The following is a 15,798-nucleotide window of genomic DNA, read 5'->3' on the forward strand; positions in this document are numbered from 1 at the left end:
TTACCATATTCTTCTCTTAGGCTTGTCGTGTTTCAGTTTTAATTCCTTAACATCTCACTGCTAATTCCAATTTTCCTTGGTTGCAATTTTTTCTTTTTGCTAGTCGATAATTGTTGCAACACTCTGTATTTTGGAAATTTCTACTGCTATTATAGTGTGCTTGTTCTGTGGTTTATGAGGCCTTCGATTAGGTACTACTGCCATTTTGCATTTGCCTGTTATATGCAGCATGTGTTGAACGAAACACAATGCATAAGCGCAACTCTAGTCTTTTTTTCTTTCAAAATCATCCTGTATTCAATAGGAACGATTTTGCCAAATCAGGGGGCCTATAGCAAATCGGGAAGACAAGAGTTAGTCACGGGTCACCGTTGGCCAATGGATTTCCGGTTTCTGATCGCTTATCCATTACCAATCTTGCCAAGGATAGGATACGGTTTGGTCACCCTTGCAAGTTTCTGTCTAGGTATGCACAAGATTCCAGGTCCCCTTTGCTTTCATGTTTCATTGTCAACATTGACTCATATTCCAGTAGCATTGTCCCCTCTCTCTCTCTCTCAACCTGTTATTTTCCTAGAGAAAGAAGCGAATCATCTATCCATCAGAACTGACATTGCCCCATTTTTAACGCGGGGAACTCATCGTTAATTCCACTTCTCTCACTAAATTCAAGTTTGTCTTGATTAGATCGGTATGACTTTGCATTTCAATCAAGTCGCGGACCACCATTAGTGGCATTAAGAACTGTCGCATTGCTCACAAATGGGTACCTACCTGATAAGACCTCGACATGAACATGATCTGATTCAAAGACCAAACTTTAGTTTGAAGGAGAGACACATAACCTGCTTCCTGTCTTTAGCCTTTTGGCAATCGGTCCCCACTTATTTTCGCCAATCTGATGACAATGGCATGGCATTAGGTAAGGCTTATAACTGATATCCACGGCAAGGTCAATTCTTTTTTAACCTTGTCATTGGTAGGAGATAGATGCCACCATTCATTTATGGTTCTCCTTTTTCTTTTTTTCTGTTTTTGACTGTTGACAGTTGATTTATGTTTCTAAAGAAGGAAAGGGCATCATGGAAAGATTGAAAACCGCACTTTGGCCAAAAAGTTCATTGAGAATCTAAATCTTCGCCGTAAATTCTGACTGAGTCGATCTTTTCTCAGTGCCTGCCAACTACAACGATAAGCAATAAATAAACGGGACAGTATTTTAAGAATGATTGTCTCCTTCTTTGTCTCCGAGACTTCGAAAGAAGCATGACAGGTCACTACCCATTAACAATTCAAAGTTCTCACATGAGATGTACTGTCACCTTTTCTTTTTCTCGGTTAAAAAATTTGCCGGAAATGAAAAGGGCGAATTAAAAACCATAGATTGCCGCAACATCTGGAATGGGCTCCGGCACCCAGGAAATCTTTTTGGATGGACTCGGCCCATCTAAGATCGCCTAATCTCAGCCGTTAGATGATGTGAGACCCGTAAAGCAACGAATGGGATTAGCCCGGACCATCACAAATTAAGGGTCTAACCAAGAACTGTCCCATGGGCCAGCTGCTTGTGGCTTGGGAGCATAATAGTCCTCCACACTGCTATTCAAGTTTTGTTTTTCTGCTGTAGCTATAGATCTTTCTAGAGAGAGAGAGAGAGAGAGAGAGAGAGAGTGAATGTTAGCATCATTGTTGTCCACTAGAGATGCACTGCTTTATGGGATTCCCTTTCTGCTTTTGGCCCATATGAAAGGAAGGACAGGTAAAAGTGGTAAAGTTCGTGTAAACGGACCAAAAGGATCAAAAAAGGTGAAATTTTTTTCAGTAGCGTGTCCAGATCTTAGTTCACCATGCCAACATGATCCAACCCCATTGCTCACTTTGTACAGCAGCACAAGCTAAGAAGATCACCACCGCATTGCTTGAATTAGAAAGTCACCCACTAAATATTTGGTTCAGAAATTTGAATGAATGACCAGAACCAATCACATGATCTAAAAGACATACATGAGCCAAAACCAAGAGAATGTATAGGTTGAGAAGAAGTGGAATTTCAAGAATCCTTAGTCGCACAATAGAATAACTTCAAAGAGAAGTAAGGGATAAAGCAGGAGTGAAGCAAGAACTCGTGGGAAGAAGCTCAGTGAACCCTTTTGTCGTTCATGGACAAAACCAGAAAGAAAAAGCAGCATCCACACTAAACAGTACCGAGCTATCAACCTCATGAACTCACGAGTGCCCTTCAAGTGTTCGGCTGTTGAAACCATAAGGTGATTTCTTGAGCAAACGAGCGATTCCTCTGTAGTGCGTATAGCAATGGCATCAGATGAGAGACTCGGAGATCTGCAGTGGGTTGTACAAGCGATCGAATCTGAAAGTCTCGTCTTGCACAGCATTTCCTTCGGCCTCTCACAACCCAAGTCTGGTTTTTTCCAGGAAACGGAAAGTTCCTTGAATGTGAACATCAGCAAAGACAACCTCCAGTACTTCTCCCGCCTCCTTGCAGCGATAGGTACATCCGAGAATGCTCGCTCATCGTTGAGAAACCTCGAGTTCCACTGCGTCAGTTGGGAGCTGCAACTGGTAAAAACCTTGGGAGGGCTGATGGAGCGTAGCTCGAGCATCAAGGAAGTTGTGTTCCGGAGGAACAGATTCAGTGTGGATTGTTTGGCGCGGTTGTCCGAATTTCTGAAGAGTAACGAAGTGATCAGAGAAGTAACTTTCTGCGAATCCGGACTTGGGGCCGCCGGAGCGGGGCTCCTAGCGTCCGCTCTCAAGTACAATGACAGCTTGGAAGAGTTGCAAATATGGGAAGACTCGATCGGCCCAAAAGGTGCGGAGGAACTCTCGAAGATGATCGAAGTGAACTCCACGCTAAAGCTGTTGACGATTTTCGACTCGAAGTCCATAACAGCAACGCCACTAATTTCGGCAGTATTGGCAAGAAACAGGATCATGGAAGTTCATATTTGGAGTGGAGAGAAAGGAGAAAGGAGTTCCAAGGTGGTGGAGTTTGTGCCTGAGAACAGCACGTTGCGCATATATCGGCTCGATCTCTCTGGAACTTGCAGGGTTGCATGTGCTCTAGGTATGAATTTTACGGTCAAAGCACTTGACCTGACTGGGGTACGACTGAAATCGCAGTGGGCGAAGGAGTTCCGGTGGGTCCTGGAACAGAACCAGACTCTTCAAGAGGTAAACTTGTCAAAAACTTGCCTTAAGGACAAAGGAGTTGTTTATGTTGCAGCCGGACTCTTCAAAAATCAGAGATTGCATAGCTTGTATCTCGACGGGAATTGGTTTGGTGGTGTTGCTGTCGAACATTTACTTTGTCCATTGAGTAGGTTCTCTGCTCTTCAGATACAAGCCAACATAACCTTAAAGTCGGTGTCTTTTGGAGGTGAAAGAACCAAAATCGGAAGAGATGGATTGGCAGCCATTTTGCAGATGCTAACGACAAACGAAAGTTTGACACATCTCGGCATATATGACGACGAGAGTTTGGGACCAGAAGACTTCATCAAAATCTTCAAGAGCTTAGAAAGAAATGCTACATTGAGATACCTGTCATTGAAAGGGTGCAAAGGGGTAAAGGGGGAGCCGGTGTTGCAGGCAATAATGGAAACCTTGCAAATCAATCCATGGATCGAGAATATCGATCTAGTCGGAACTCCACTGCACAACTCGGGGAAGACAAATGGGATAAACCAAAGACTGGGCCAGAGTGAGAGGACTGAACCGGAAATCGACTTGATGAAAGACATGCCGCTTGTGACGCCAAAGACATGTAGAGTATTCCTGTGTGGGCAGGAATATGCAGGTAATGTTCCAAATCTAAATTGCGCTTGAATCAATTAAGTCGTGAGTGCCTAATTTCATAGCATGATCTGTGTTCCTTGAATGCTCAGTAATGGAACGTCCCGCTGTTAAATAAACTGGCAGGTAAAAACACACTGTGTCATTCCATATCACAAAATTTCTCTTCCTCGCGGCTTCCCTACATTGATCAGGTCAAGACACTAGTAAATCCAGTTGAGCAAGCGGTCAAACCAACTGGAATGAAGATAAAAACTTTCAAGGATGAAGAGACAAAGATTTCTATTTGGAACCTGGCGGGTCAGCACGAATTCTATTCCCTCCATGACCTCATGTTTCCAGGGCAGGGAAGCGCGTCATCCTTCCTAATTATCTCGAGTTTGTTCAGAAAACCGAACAACAGAGAACCAAAGACACCGGCAGAGGTGGAGGAAGACATCCAATACTGGCTCAGGTTCATAGTCTCCAATTCCGGCAGAGCAGCACAGCAGTGCATGCTGCCGTATGTGACAGTGGTTCTCACGCATTATGACAAAATCAATCAGGCATCTGAAAATGTGCAGCAAATAGGGAACTCAATTCAGAGGGTAAGAGATAAGTTCCAGGGGTATGTAGACTTTTACCCTACTGTATTCACAGTCGACGCAAGATCCTCTGCATCTGTTAGTAACCTGACCCACCACCTTCGGAGGACTAGTAAGACAATCCTCCAAAGAGTCCCTAGGGTTTACCAGCTCTGCAATGACATGGTGCAAATTCTGTCAGACTGGAGAGCAGAACACTACGGGAGACCCACTATGAAGTGGAAGGAGTTCAGCGAGCTGTGTCAAATTAAGGTTCCATGTTTAAGAGTTCGTTCAAGGCATGATAACAAAGAGAAGTTGGAGACCAGGAGGCGTACTGTGGCTTCATGCCTTCATGACATGGGCGAAGTCATCTACTTTAACGATTTACAATTCCTGATCTTAGATTGTGAGTGGTTTTGCAGTGAAGTGCTTGGCCAACTGGTGAGATTAGAAGTCAAAAGGCACGGTTCATCAGACAGTAACGGTTTTGTTGGCAGAAAAGAACTGGAGAAGATTCTCAGAGGAAGCTTACAGAGCCACATTCCTGGAATGGGTTCAAAAGTATTTGACAACTTGGATGCGAGTGACCTTATAAGGATGATGCTGAAATTAGAGCTATGTCTGGAACAAGACCCATCAGATCCAAATTCTCCGCTGCTTATCCCCTCAATCCTTGAAGAAGGCAGAGGAAAGCCACAGAGGTGGCCATATAGCTCACCCGACTGCCTTTATGCCGGACGGCATCTCGAGTGTGATGATTCAAGTCACATGTTTCTTACGCCAGGCTTCTTCCCGCGTTTACAGGTTACTTTATCTATGATCTTCTTTTCCCCTCCCTATTCTCAGGGAATCATCAGTTGGGCTTCACCATAGTTTCTGAAGGGTGATGCATTCTGATAAGCAAATCGTTACTAATGTAGGTTGTGGTTAGAACTTAGTTTCTGCTATATAGATCTCAAGCACCCATGGTCCTCATCAACATGGAAGAGATGAATCGAACTGACTAGGCACGAATATGTTTGATTGGCTCACACCCTACTCAAAGTCCATAACTTCCCAGAAACTAAATCAGTCGTATATTCACAAATACTAATCAACATATAAAGGAAGGCATTAATCAGAATGTCGTGCCAGCCAAAAAGCCAAAAGGAGAACTTACTACTAAGAATACAAAACTATGTCCCAGTTTCAGACTCCTGATAATCTCTGCTTTTGTGAATCCAGGTACACCTCCACAGCAAAATTATGGCACTGAAGAACCAACATGGAGCAACTTACAGTCTCGAGAAGTACCTCATCGTCATAAACATCAATGGCATGTATATCAGGGTGGAACTTGGAGGACAACTAGGATACTACATTGATGTCCTGGCATGCTCCACTAAGAATCTGACAGAAACACTCCGACTCATACAGCAGCTCATTATTCCGGCTATCCAAAGCCTCTGCCATGGTGTCAACTTGACCGAAAACATCTTGCGTCCAGAATGCGTGCAAAACCTGACACCGCCTAGATACCGGAAATCTCAGTTTGTCTCTCTGCAACAATTGAAGCAGGCGCTCCTCTCAGTTCCTGCAGAGAGCATGTATGATTATCAGCACACATGGCATCCAGTCTCAGAGTCTGGAAGATCTGTGCTTGGAGCTGGCTTTGATTTTGCTCGGGACCTCTTATCAGATGATGACTTCCGTGAGGTGCTGCACCGTAGGTATCACGACCTGTACAACCTTGCAAATGAACTGCAAGTTCCAAATGAAAACAATCCAGATGGACCCGAAAGCTCCATGTCGACAACGGAGGAACCAGACTGTAGAGTTGAGCCCACATTTGGCGGTATTGCCAAGGGTGTTGAAGCAGTTCTGCAGAGACTGAAGATCATTGAGCAGGAAATCAGAGATCTGAAACAGGAGATCCAAGGGCTCAGATACTATGAGCACAGACTCCTCCTTCAGCTTCACCACAAAGTAAACTATCTAGTCAACTATAATGTCCTAGTCGAGGAAAGGAAAGTGCCCAACATGTTCTACTTTGTCAGAACAGAGAACTACTCAAGGAGGTTGGTCACCAATATGATATCAGGCATGACGGCACTTCGACTGCACATGTTATGTGAATACCGCAGAGAAATGCATGTGGTGGAAGATCAGATAGGATGCGAGATGATGCATATCGATAACAGGGCGGTACAATGCTTGGCTCCGTACATGACAAAATTCATGAAATTAATCACGTTTGCACTTAAGATTGGAGCCCATCTAGCAGCTGGGATGGGAGAGATGATCCCCGACTTGAGCAGGGAAGTCGCTCACCTAGCCGATTCCTCCCTCATGTATGGAGGAGCAGCGGGAGCCGTTGCCGCTGGGGCTGTTGGAGCCGCTACAATATCTAGAAGCAGAACCACTGACCGTTCGAGGGATATACAGCAAGATCTACGAGCAGCACAACAATGGGTAGTGGATTTCCTGAGGGACCGCAGGTGTTCAACCGGGAAAGATATCGCAGAGAAGTTTGGACTGTGGAGGATCCGATACAAAGATGATGGGCAGATTGCGTGGATCTGTCGGAGGCATATGTACAACAGAGCAAATGAAATAGTCGAAGTACCGATTTGATGAAGCAAAGGCGCCTAAAAAGAGCGTTGTACTTGTCTATGTAATTCATGTATTTCATCCTCATAGAAGTCAAGGTCAATAGAACCAATTTATTTCCTTATAATAGATAAACGCATCGCCGCAATTCAGACTTCTAAAAGGCTTTGGCTCAAGACTATCAATCAGAATATGACAAAAAAACACTAGGTGATGTGAAATTTCTCTGCTAACTGCCGATTGATTGCAAGAGAGATGAGTGTCCCACAGATATAACAGCCTACTTATTGTGGATGATAGACTCAAACAATGTCATGATGCTTTCACCCATTTCACACATTGTAATGAAGAAGCAACATGTTACTTGATCATACCCGTTTCTGGATAAGTCAAAAGGAAGACTGATTTGGTGATAATTACCTAGTAGAAGTAGACAGGAAAGTTAATGAGAAATGATTCTTATACATGGAGATTTGGTGATAATTGGCTAGTAGAGGTAGACAGGAAAGTTAAATGAGAAATGATTCTTATACATGGACATCATTGACAACATCAAAGTAGTTGCTAAAAGTACACGTCATGATCCCCATCCTAAATCATCTTAACATGCAAAGGGAAATGCCACACTAAATCAAGAGTTATTACAGTTCACTATCAGCATCAGTAGTCCTCACTCTAAAGCCTGTCACCGTGTCACTCCATCTCAGCTTATTGGAACAATAGCTCAGAAGAAGGCTCTACTCCCATAGAACACACGGGAACCATTACTCTTTGATGCCTGCAGTTTCTGATCAGGAGTCGAACTTGCCGGGCTGGGTTCCTCGCTCTCAATGTCCATAGGAAGCTTCATCTTAGCCAAGGACTCGGTAAACTGCTGCATGCTTTTCATGTACATGTCCACAAAATCCTGCTGCACCACTTTCTGCTCCGGCTCCATGTTTACAGTGATAAGAGGTTTTGCTGAAGAATTGCTCGATGCACCACCGGAGGAAGCACTGTCACGATCATCACTGTGCACGCCCAGATCTTTTGGGGTTGAAACATGCTGCTCATTTGAAGGCTTGGAATCTTCTTCCTGACTTGGATACTTTGAAGCTACTGGAGCATCTGAGGACTGGGAGCTCGCAGGAACTGAAGGAGAATATACCCCATTTGTCGAGACGCTGCTTGGGGGCGAATCACGGACTGGATGCAGGACCGACTGAACTGTGGCTGTTGAGATGCTGTCTACTGCATGAACACCCATTTCTGAACTCAGCTGATTCTCGTCTGAGGCAACCAAGCTCTCAGAGTTCCGAGAGTCCAAACTATCACATGGGATGCCAAAGTACTCGGAAACCATCATCTGATTCTCATTAACAATCTTTGGATCTGGAAACTCGATCTTATCAAGCTCACATGGGTCCGATTCGGCTACTTCTGATTCTTGGACAGATGCCTCAGTGGCCAAAACAGTGGGTGGAGCCGAAATAGCCATCACTTCAGGTGAAGCTCCAGTATAAGAGAGCGACAAATGAACGAACCCTGCAGGGGAATGAAAGAGATCAGTTGAAGAGAGAGAGAACTCCTTATCCAACTTCCCATTCTTGAGGATGACTTCGGACAATGGCACCAGAGCAAAACCCAGCAACTGATCTTCCAGATAATTCTTCACCCTGCTCAGCATCCAAATTTCACACTTGAGGGAACACTCCAATGTTCGTACATTGAGCCGAAGATTATCGTTGAAAACTGGATTTTGCCCACCGCCATTAATGGTTTTGGTAGACGCAGCAAGGTCAGGATCGCTGGTCAAACAAAGCTTAGCATAAACATCTTGCTTGTGGTATATGCAGATGTTATGGATGTCCCTCGCTCGATGCACGAAAACCTCAAGAGAGCCAACAAAGCTCTCCAAGGTACCACCACCAGATTCCCTCCTATTGGCGTCAATGCCCTTGGAGAGACAACCAGAGTTCAGGACAAAGAAGTCCGGTTGCTGTTTCTCAACCTCAACAACAGAGCTCTTGAATGCCGAAACAACAGACTGTGGCGAATCCATCCTAGACCGAATAACCAAACCTGGACAAGCACGAAATTAATGTGAAACATCAGGTGACAGTGCCAAGAACTTCTGACTCAAAAACAACACACCGCTTGCACTAATGGACTCAACTCAAAGTGGTCAAAAAGTTCAGAAATCAAGCAGAAAGCAAGACAGATTGCGATGAGCTCTAATGGGACAAGCACAAGATTACCTTATCAAGTAATACTTCGACTCCGAGTTGGAGAAAGGAACTGTGACCGAAAGCTAGAACCTTTCCTCTGGCAAAAGAAGCAAACAGAAAATCAAACTTAAAATCAGCGAACTGTAACTTGCCCCAAATCCCAGAAACTGGAAACCAAGCACCAACCCACAATTCAAGTTCAACCCTCTAACTGAAGCAGTTTTCGAGCTGAAATAAGCACAACACAAAGCTAGAAGACAAAAAGTTCACTCAGCTAAAGCCTTGAGATCGGTGAAATTACGAATTCACTAAACCCTAAGCCTAAGAACAATCGCAATTTGTGCAGCAAAACCCTCAATTATTGAGAGCGAACTCGAAAACCGAGACCCCAACTGTAAAGAATCCAAAGGCACACAAGATAGGAACAGATACCGATAAAGCAACCAACTTTATCAACACCAAAGCACAATCAACAAAGAATCCAAAGTGGTAAACAGGGGAAAGCCAACCAAAAAGCACTGCACACAAAGATTTGGTCTCGGGACAGCAAGCAAAACCCACTCAAATTCGGCTCAAGATCATATTATGACCCCATGAACTCGCTCGAAAGAGCAAAAAAAGAGGAACCCACCCAAATCACAGTTTCAAAGAAAGCACAGAAATTTGCCTCCAGCTCCAAAGTCCAAACAGCCCCAAGATCTGTCCAGACCCAGTTCTTGAATCGAGTGTCAAGCTCCCTTTGGACCCAAACCCAGTGAATTATTTAGTACGAAGTCCTTTGGCAGGTGCACGCAGTAAATGATACTGTTGCTGGCGACAAACGACTCAGGAGGCCGAGAAGGTTGAAGATTGTCGGAAGGCTTTTAGTACGTGTGGACAGTGGGCGGTATTATATATACAACTATATGGAAATACCACCAGACAAACAAAAAAAATTTAGACTAAAGCAATTAATAAGCTATTCATTAATCTGTTAAACAAAATGATCTTGAGTGGATTTATTGGACGGATATTAGCTCGCGGTCCGCAGAGGCGATCTACACCGTCCCACGCGTTCGGATACGGAGCCGACTAATGAGGTGCGAGCTGAGTGGGGCGTTCGTACCGTAGGTGGGGACACAAATTCGCCCGGGTCAACTCATGGCTCCGACTAGCAACTGTTCATTCTGCGACTCGTGAGTCGGCCCTGGTCATTCAGGAGGCAGATAGTAGTAACACTCTTTGAAGTGAATTTCTGTTTTAAAAGTATATTTCAAATAGAAATTCATTCGATATTATAATTTCTGAAGCAAAAAATTCATTTTGTAAAAAAATTTATTTTTGAAAGAAATTTCTACTAATTTTCACATCTAAAATTATTTTTTCCTCGATTTGAAAATTTAAAAAAAAAATTCTTATCAACTCAAGAAGCACTTCTTCGAATAAAAAAAAATTCAAGAAGTATTTTTTATCTCACCCTCTTTTCAATACACCCTCATTTTCTTTTCGATTACGCCCTCTTCCACCGACCACCGACACCCACCGGCCCCCCGGCCAACCGCCAACTACTGCCGCCGTTCGCAACCTTCACAGACCATCACCCTGCAGACCTCCATCGGCCACCGCCCATGATCGCCGCTACTTGCCAATTGCGGCCCGCGACCACCGCCGCTAACCGGCTCTGCCCACCACCGAGCCATTGTCTCTAGCCATCAGAGTAAAAAATAAATAATAATTTTTTATTTTTAAAAATTAAAAAAATTTAAAAAGTTTAAAAATGAAGTAAAAAATTTTCGTCCGCCAACAATAATTTTTCATAAAAGATTTTGTGTTTATAATATTTTAGAAGCAAAAATTTTCAATTGTTACCAAACGAATTTCTCTAATTAAAAATCAACTTTTGGAGCATAAGTTAAAAAATCAATTTACGGAGCATAAGTAGAAAAATCAAATTCTGCTTCTGAGCATAGTAGAAAAATCTTCTTCTAATTAGAAGATGATTTACGAAATAGAAGTATTGCCATACGCGCTCTCAACGTTCCTTAATGACATGCCCGAATTCGACCATTTTCAAAAAATGTCTTGCCCCTAGTGGATAGAAACTTTTGTGCCTTGGGCAAAAGGCACCATGTATGATCTAATTCATAAAAGAAAGTAATTGTTTACAAATCGCCTTATTATAGATCGGATTACGAATGCTAATAAGAACAACAACGTAATCGATGTAAAATCACACAATAGTCGAAATCAGAAATCTACTCAAGATACGACCTCACCACACCCGTGAAAGGAAAAAAGATTGGTGATTCGCCTTATTGCTTGCCCCGCTATGAGGTACGATCATAATTACAAAACTATAAATTTATCGAAAGGTTGCATGCGATATACATTAAACTCGAACTAGACCAAACAACATCTAGAAAAATATTGACAAGTAAACACGCAAATGCACAATTCAAACGGTTACATCGCAAGAGAACGACACGACGCTAACCAATTACTCGGAGAGCATTTCAATGTGTACGACGTTTAGAATTTGGCCTCACTCATGGTGGGTACACGAAACTCGGGACATCAACACGTGACCGGAGTACAAGATCATGTGTGCATCCTAGACAGGAACGAAACGCGAGACCTCCGGCTTCTCGAGACGTATCATCGTCCAACGTCTCGACCTGGACTGGACCACATGGGCTGCCCTAAGCAATAAGCATAGCTGCTGTCTTCCTGGACCTCATCAACATCATACTCCATGAAAGTTTTGCTTGGAACTTGACTTTGCCCGCTTTTGGAGTGACGAGGACGTGCAGGACATAAGGCAAATGCTGTCGTTAAGTTCAATATCGGAATGCTTTTGAACATAGGCTGCGCACCTATAATTCATCAATTATGCCGCCAGTTACCATCATCTGGGTGGATCTAGATCGCTAGACCCCTCGGCTTTATTCTACGGGAGAAAATGCCAAGGGTCTTTACGTCAAGCAATAGGGCCACCGGTTTTCAGAGCACAACTTGGTCGATGCGAAATTAAATTTTTTTTTATTAACACCATAAAAAAATTTCAAATTAATGCATATGTGATAAATTTATTTCAAGTAAATTTTTTTTATCACTAAAAAGTTTAAATTAGTTTACTTGTAACAAATTTACCCTCTATTAATTTTCATTAAATTTTATTATCGAATTACCGAGTTGAATGGCATGTTTCGGCTGATAAATGTGCTAGTTCGAGGTTTTTACCCTCCGTTTGTCACAAGTACACCGTTTGAAATTTTCGTGATATTAACCCATTTTAACGAAAATTAACGCATGGTAAATTTGTCACGGATGTATCGGTTTAGGATTTTTGAAGATCAAAATAAATTTGTCGCATAAGTACCGAATGAAGTTTTATTTTTATGGTCAAAAAATTACTTCGAGATAAATTTGATATAGATACATCAATTTGGGATTTTGCGAAGCACCATAATCGCGCATAGCAATAGTTTCGAACCACGAGAGCGCGGTTATGGCTCACAAGCTTCCCAAAAGGACAGATAATCTCTTTGGTTCCCAGCATTCACATTCGTGGCACTATGTATTTCTCCCTAATCACGCTTCAAGGAAAAGGAGCAACCGAAATTGCACATGCTGGATCAATCAGAGAACCACCCATCCGGGCGCGACCCCATGAGGAAATCAAATCCTTTTGCTTTTAGTTAGCAAAAACAAACCCCACCCGAGATTTCAAAGAGCACTTCCCTTTTTTTGATGAGTGTGCTTTCTCTCTCTCTCTCTATCTCTATCTAATTTATTTGTTCTTTTTTTTCCCTTTTCTCCACAAGGGTGTCGTGCTTCCACGATTCAAACTCCAAAAAAACAAAAAAAAAGTTCAATTCCGGGGGCAAAATCAGTGCCTAATCAATGGTGGGTCCTTCTCCTAACTCCTCCCCGTCCTTGGCCTCTCCAAAATTGAATTCATGGCCCTCCCTCTTCAATTTTGCCTTTTTGAAAAACCATGGAATCCAATCCGATTTGGACTTTTTCCAAGGTGGGGTTGGGGGAGGTGGCACGACGGGGGCCGCCCTCCGAGCAAAGATAGTCATGATTTCTTTTTTTTTTTTGCCCTTCTTTTCTCATAGACGGATCTTTTTCCCCCACGCTGTTTGGTTTCCCCTTTTTTAACCCATTTTTTTGACTTTTCTGGCGATCGAAAGCGACTGATGGGACTCGTGTTCTTTCCCTCTTTTAACCCTTTTTACAACCTCTTCCTTTTCACCCCAAAAGAGAGAGAGAGAGAGAGAGAAAAGATCATGGGATGGAAGAGACCGACCAGATGTGCCGCAATTGGCGCATCGAGGACTATGCATGAGGCCAGATGCTTACCGACTTTTCATTTTGATTTGTTCGCCGATTGCCCGCTTCAAGTAAAGGACGCTATCGAAAAACCCGTCATGTTCGGAGCTTACTATGATCGATTTTTTAAGTCGTCGCGGGGCCACAGCGAGACTAACATGACCCCGGTAATGGCCGGTAAAGATCGAGGGGTGGGTGCGATTGAGCGCGCAGCTGGGTCCCCCTTTCTTCGATGGGTTGATAAAGAAGGGCTAGCAAGGAGAAAACACACATCGGCAAGGGGATAAAAAGTTGCACAGGACAAAGTTGTCACGAGCATGGACTAAACAAAAGATTAATCCGACGGCATCTTTGACATTTCACACGTCTAACCCACACACACACACCAAAAAAACAAACCCACATTCTTCCGAGACTAAAACGTTATGGTAAACGGACAAATTACAGAACATTCTGGTTCCGGTCGCTAGTAAAGAAATCGTTTGTTCGGGCAGACTTGAGATTCGTCTGCCGAGATATTGCCCTCTAGAAGAGAGAGCGTCCTCATCTTGGACTCTGTCCAATATGGCTTGACTAATGAAGGATTTTTTATTTATTTTTTGGGGATTAACAGCTACTAGAAGATCAAATGATGCCCGTGATTTTGCCCGCTTTTTTAAAAGCAATTTGCTTTGACTTTACTGCATGCAATCCACTGTGGAAAAAATACCTACTTCTTTTCTTTTTCTTTTGTTCTTTAAGCTGTCGCTATGACAGCGATGTGTCAAATTGATGCTTTTTGTTCAAATTGAAGAAAGTTGGGTGTCAAATTTTTCCGTGAAATCCAGAGAGAGTCTCTTGTTTTTTTGGGTTGGCGCTATTGCTCCTTTCCTTCTAGAATATGGAGCAAAGCCCGTTTTGAGGTGTGAGCAAGCATTGTCGTGGGCACTGGCCCAAAGGCAGCTCTAACATGTCCTTTGTTCGTTTTGACTTTTGAAGTCTTCTTCTTGGTGCATTAGGAGGCTCTGTCTACATGCAACTTTGCTGAGCCATGTAATTTTTTTTTGTATCTTTTGGGCAGCAAAAGGGTGTGAACTTACACGAACACAAAACCGTCACTGAAACAGAACTCAGATTACATAACGAGGTACAAATATCTCTAGAGTATAGTTTGACCAAGAATCTAAGTATATTTTCGCTTGGGGTTATTCAATTGCTGACTCGAGATTCGCTATGGCCCTCCTATGAGACCCCTTTTATCGAGTTCCCCATCGTCCGCTAGATCGAAACGATTTGTAGGACGTGACCTCTATCTCGGCCTGAGCGAATGATTGTCTAACAAGGTCGGAGGGCATTAACAAGGAGCGGCGGCGGGTTTCTAGGATGGCAAATAGGGCGGGAGTAAACTAATTTGTACAATGAACAAGGAGAGAGTATTCGCGAGATAGATATGTCAAACTTGAATTAACTCACGAGAGGTGCCTTTTGACTTAAGGACAATGCTTAACATTGGAGCTCTAATGTTAAGAGTACTTAGATAATAGCATCACTAAGATGGGTGTTATGTTAGGAAAGGGCCCACAAGTATGTCAAATGACAAAACTACGAGACTCAACATGAGAGCATGTCAAATTGAACAATACCTCAAATGAGTTAATTTAGAGATGTCACAATATTGTATAAGAGCATTACCTTCCATTAGGGGTGTAGTTCGGAGATGTATCTCACAGAAACTAATGAGCATGTAATGACCCGGTTCGACGAGGGCGAGCGGTGTTAATGGGGCCAAAGGGTCGAACAAGGAACGGATCTCAACATGCTTTTAGGATGGCGAAAGGGGCACTAATGAACCAAATTGTGCATTGAACATGAGGAGATCGTTCCTGAAATGTACATTTATATGAAATTGGAATTAACTCACAAGATGTATATTTTGATGCAAGGGCAATGCTTAACATTAAATCTTCAATATTAAACATGCTTAGGTGAGAACACTACCGGGATAGGTGACCCATTAGGAAAGTGTCCAGCTGTACATCAAAAGACAAAACCGTAAGATTAGATATGTGATGGCAAAACGGACAATATATCGAGCAAGTTAATTTAGGAGTGTCAATGAAACATGCACCTTAGTATCTAGTAAAAGACTAACCCGTTATAAACTAGCATATAACCTCGCAACATTTATAACAAGTCTCATGAAATCTAATCTAGAAAATATCATAACCTAAGATATGTTACCAACAAATGTCACCCTCAACTCCCGCAAATATAGGAGAAATGGCGAGATCATCATTTTATCCGAAGGACACGGCCTCAAACATAACAAA

General features: G+C 43.0%; 2 protein-coding genes across 6 annotated transcripts; one reads left to right on the forward strand and one right to left on the reverse strand.

Annotated features, from left to right (window-relative positions):
- Positions 1-1,674: 1,674 nt before the first annotated feature.
- LOC115748916 (protein TORNADO 1) lies at positions 1,675-7,126 on the forward strand. The gene is made up of 3 exons (XM_030685569.2): positions 1,675-3,817; positions 3,940-5,183; positions 5,604-7,126. The coding sequence occupies exons 1-3, from the start codon at positions 2,314-2,316 to the stop codon at positions 6,990-6,992; spliced, it is 4,137 nt and encodes a 1,378-aa protein (XP_030541429.1). The 5' UTR covers positions 1,675-2,313; the 3' UTR covers positions 6,993-7,126.
- Positions 7,127-7,480: 354 nt separating this feature from the next.
- LOC115748922 lies at positions 7,481-10,116 on the reverse strand. Of its 5 annotated transcripts, none has more exons than XM_030685583.2 (3): positions 9,843-10,116; positions 9,222-9,272; positions 7,481-9,033 (listed from the first exon to the last, which is right to left on the reverse strand). In XM_030685583.2, the coding sequence occupies exon 3, from the start codon at positions 9,007-9,009 to the stop codon at positions 7,693-7,695; it is 1,317 nt and encodes a 438-aa protein (XP_030541443.1). In that variant the 5' UTR covers positions 9,010-9,033; positions 9,222-9,272; positions 9,843-10,116; the 3' UTR covers positions 7,481-7,692. The 5 variants fall into 5 exon arrangements, with proteins under 5 accessions (XP_030541443.1, XP_030541440.1, XP_048130294.1 ...); XM_030685580.2 differs by having other exon boundaries at positions 7,481-9,029; positions 9,206-9,272; positions 9,843-10,115; XM_048274337.1 differs by lacking the exon at positions 9,843-10,116 and adding an exon at positions 9,608-9,812 and having other exon boundaries at positions 7,481-9,029; positions 9,206-9,272.
- Positions 10,117-15,798: the final 5,682 nt, after the last annotated feature.

This window comes from Rhodamnia argentea, chromosome 2 (assembly GCF_020921035.1).
Source record: "Rhodamnia argentea isolate NSW1041297 chromosome 2, ASM2092103v1, whole genome shotgun sequence".
Lineage (NCBI taxonomy): Eukaryota > Viridiplantae > Streptophyta > Magnoliopsida > Myrtales > Myrtaceae > Rhodamnia > Rhodamnia argentea.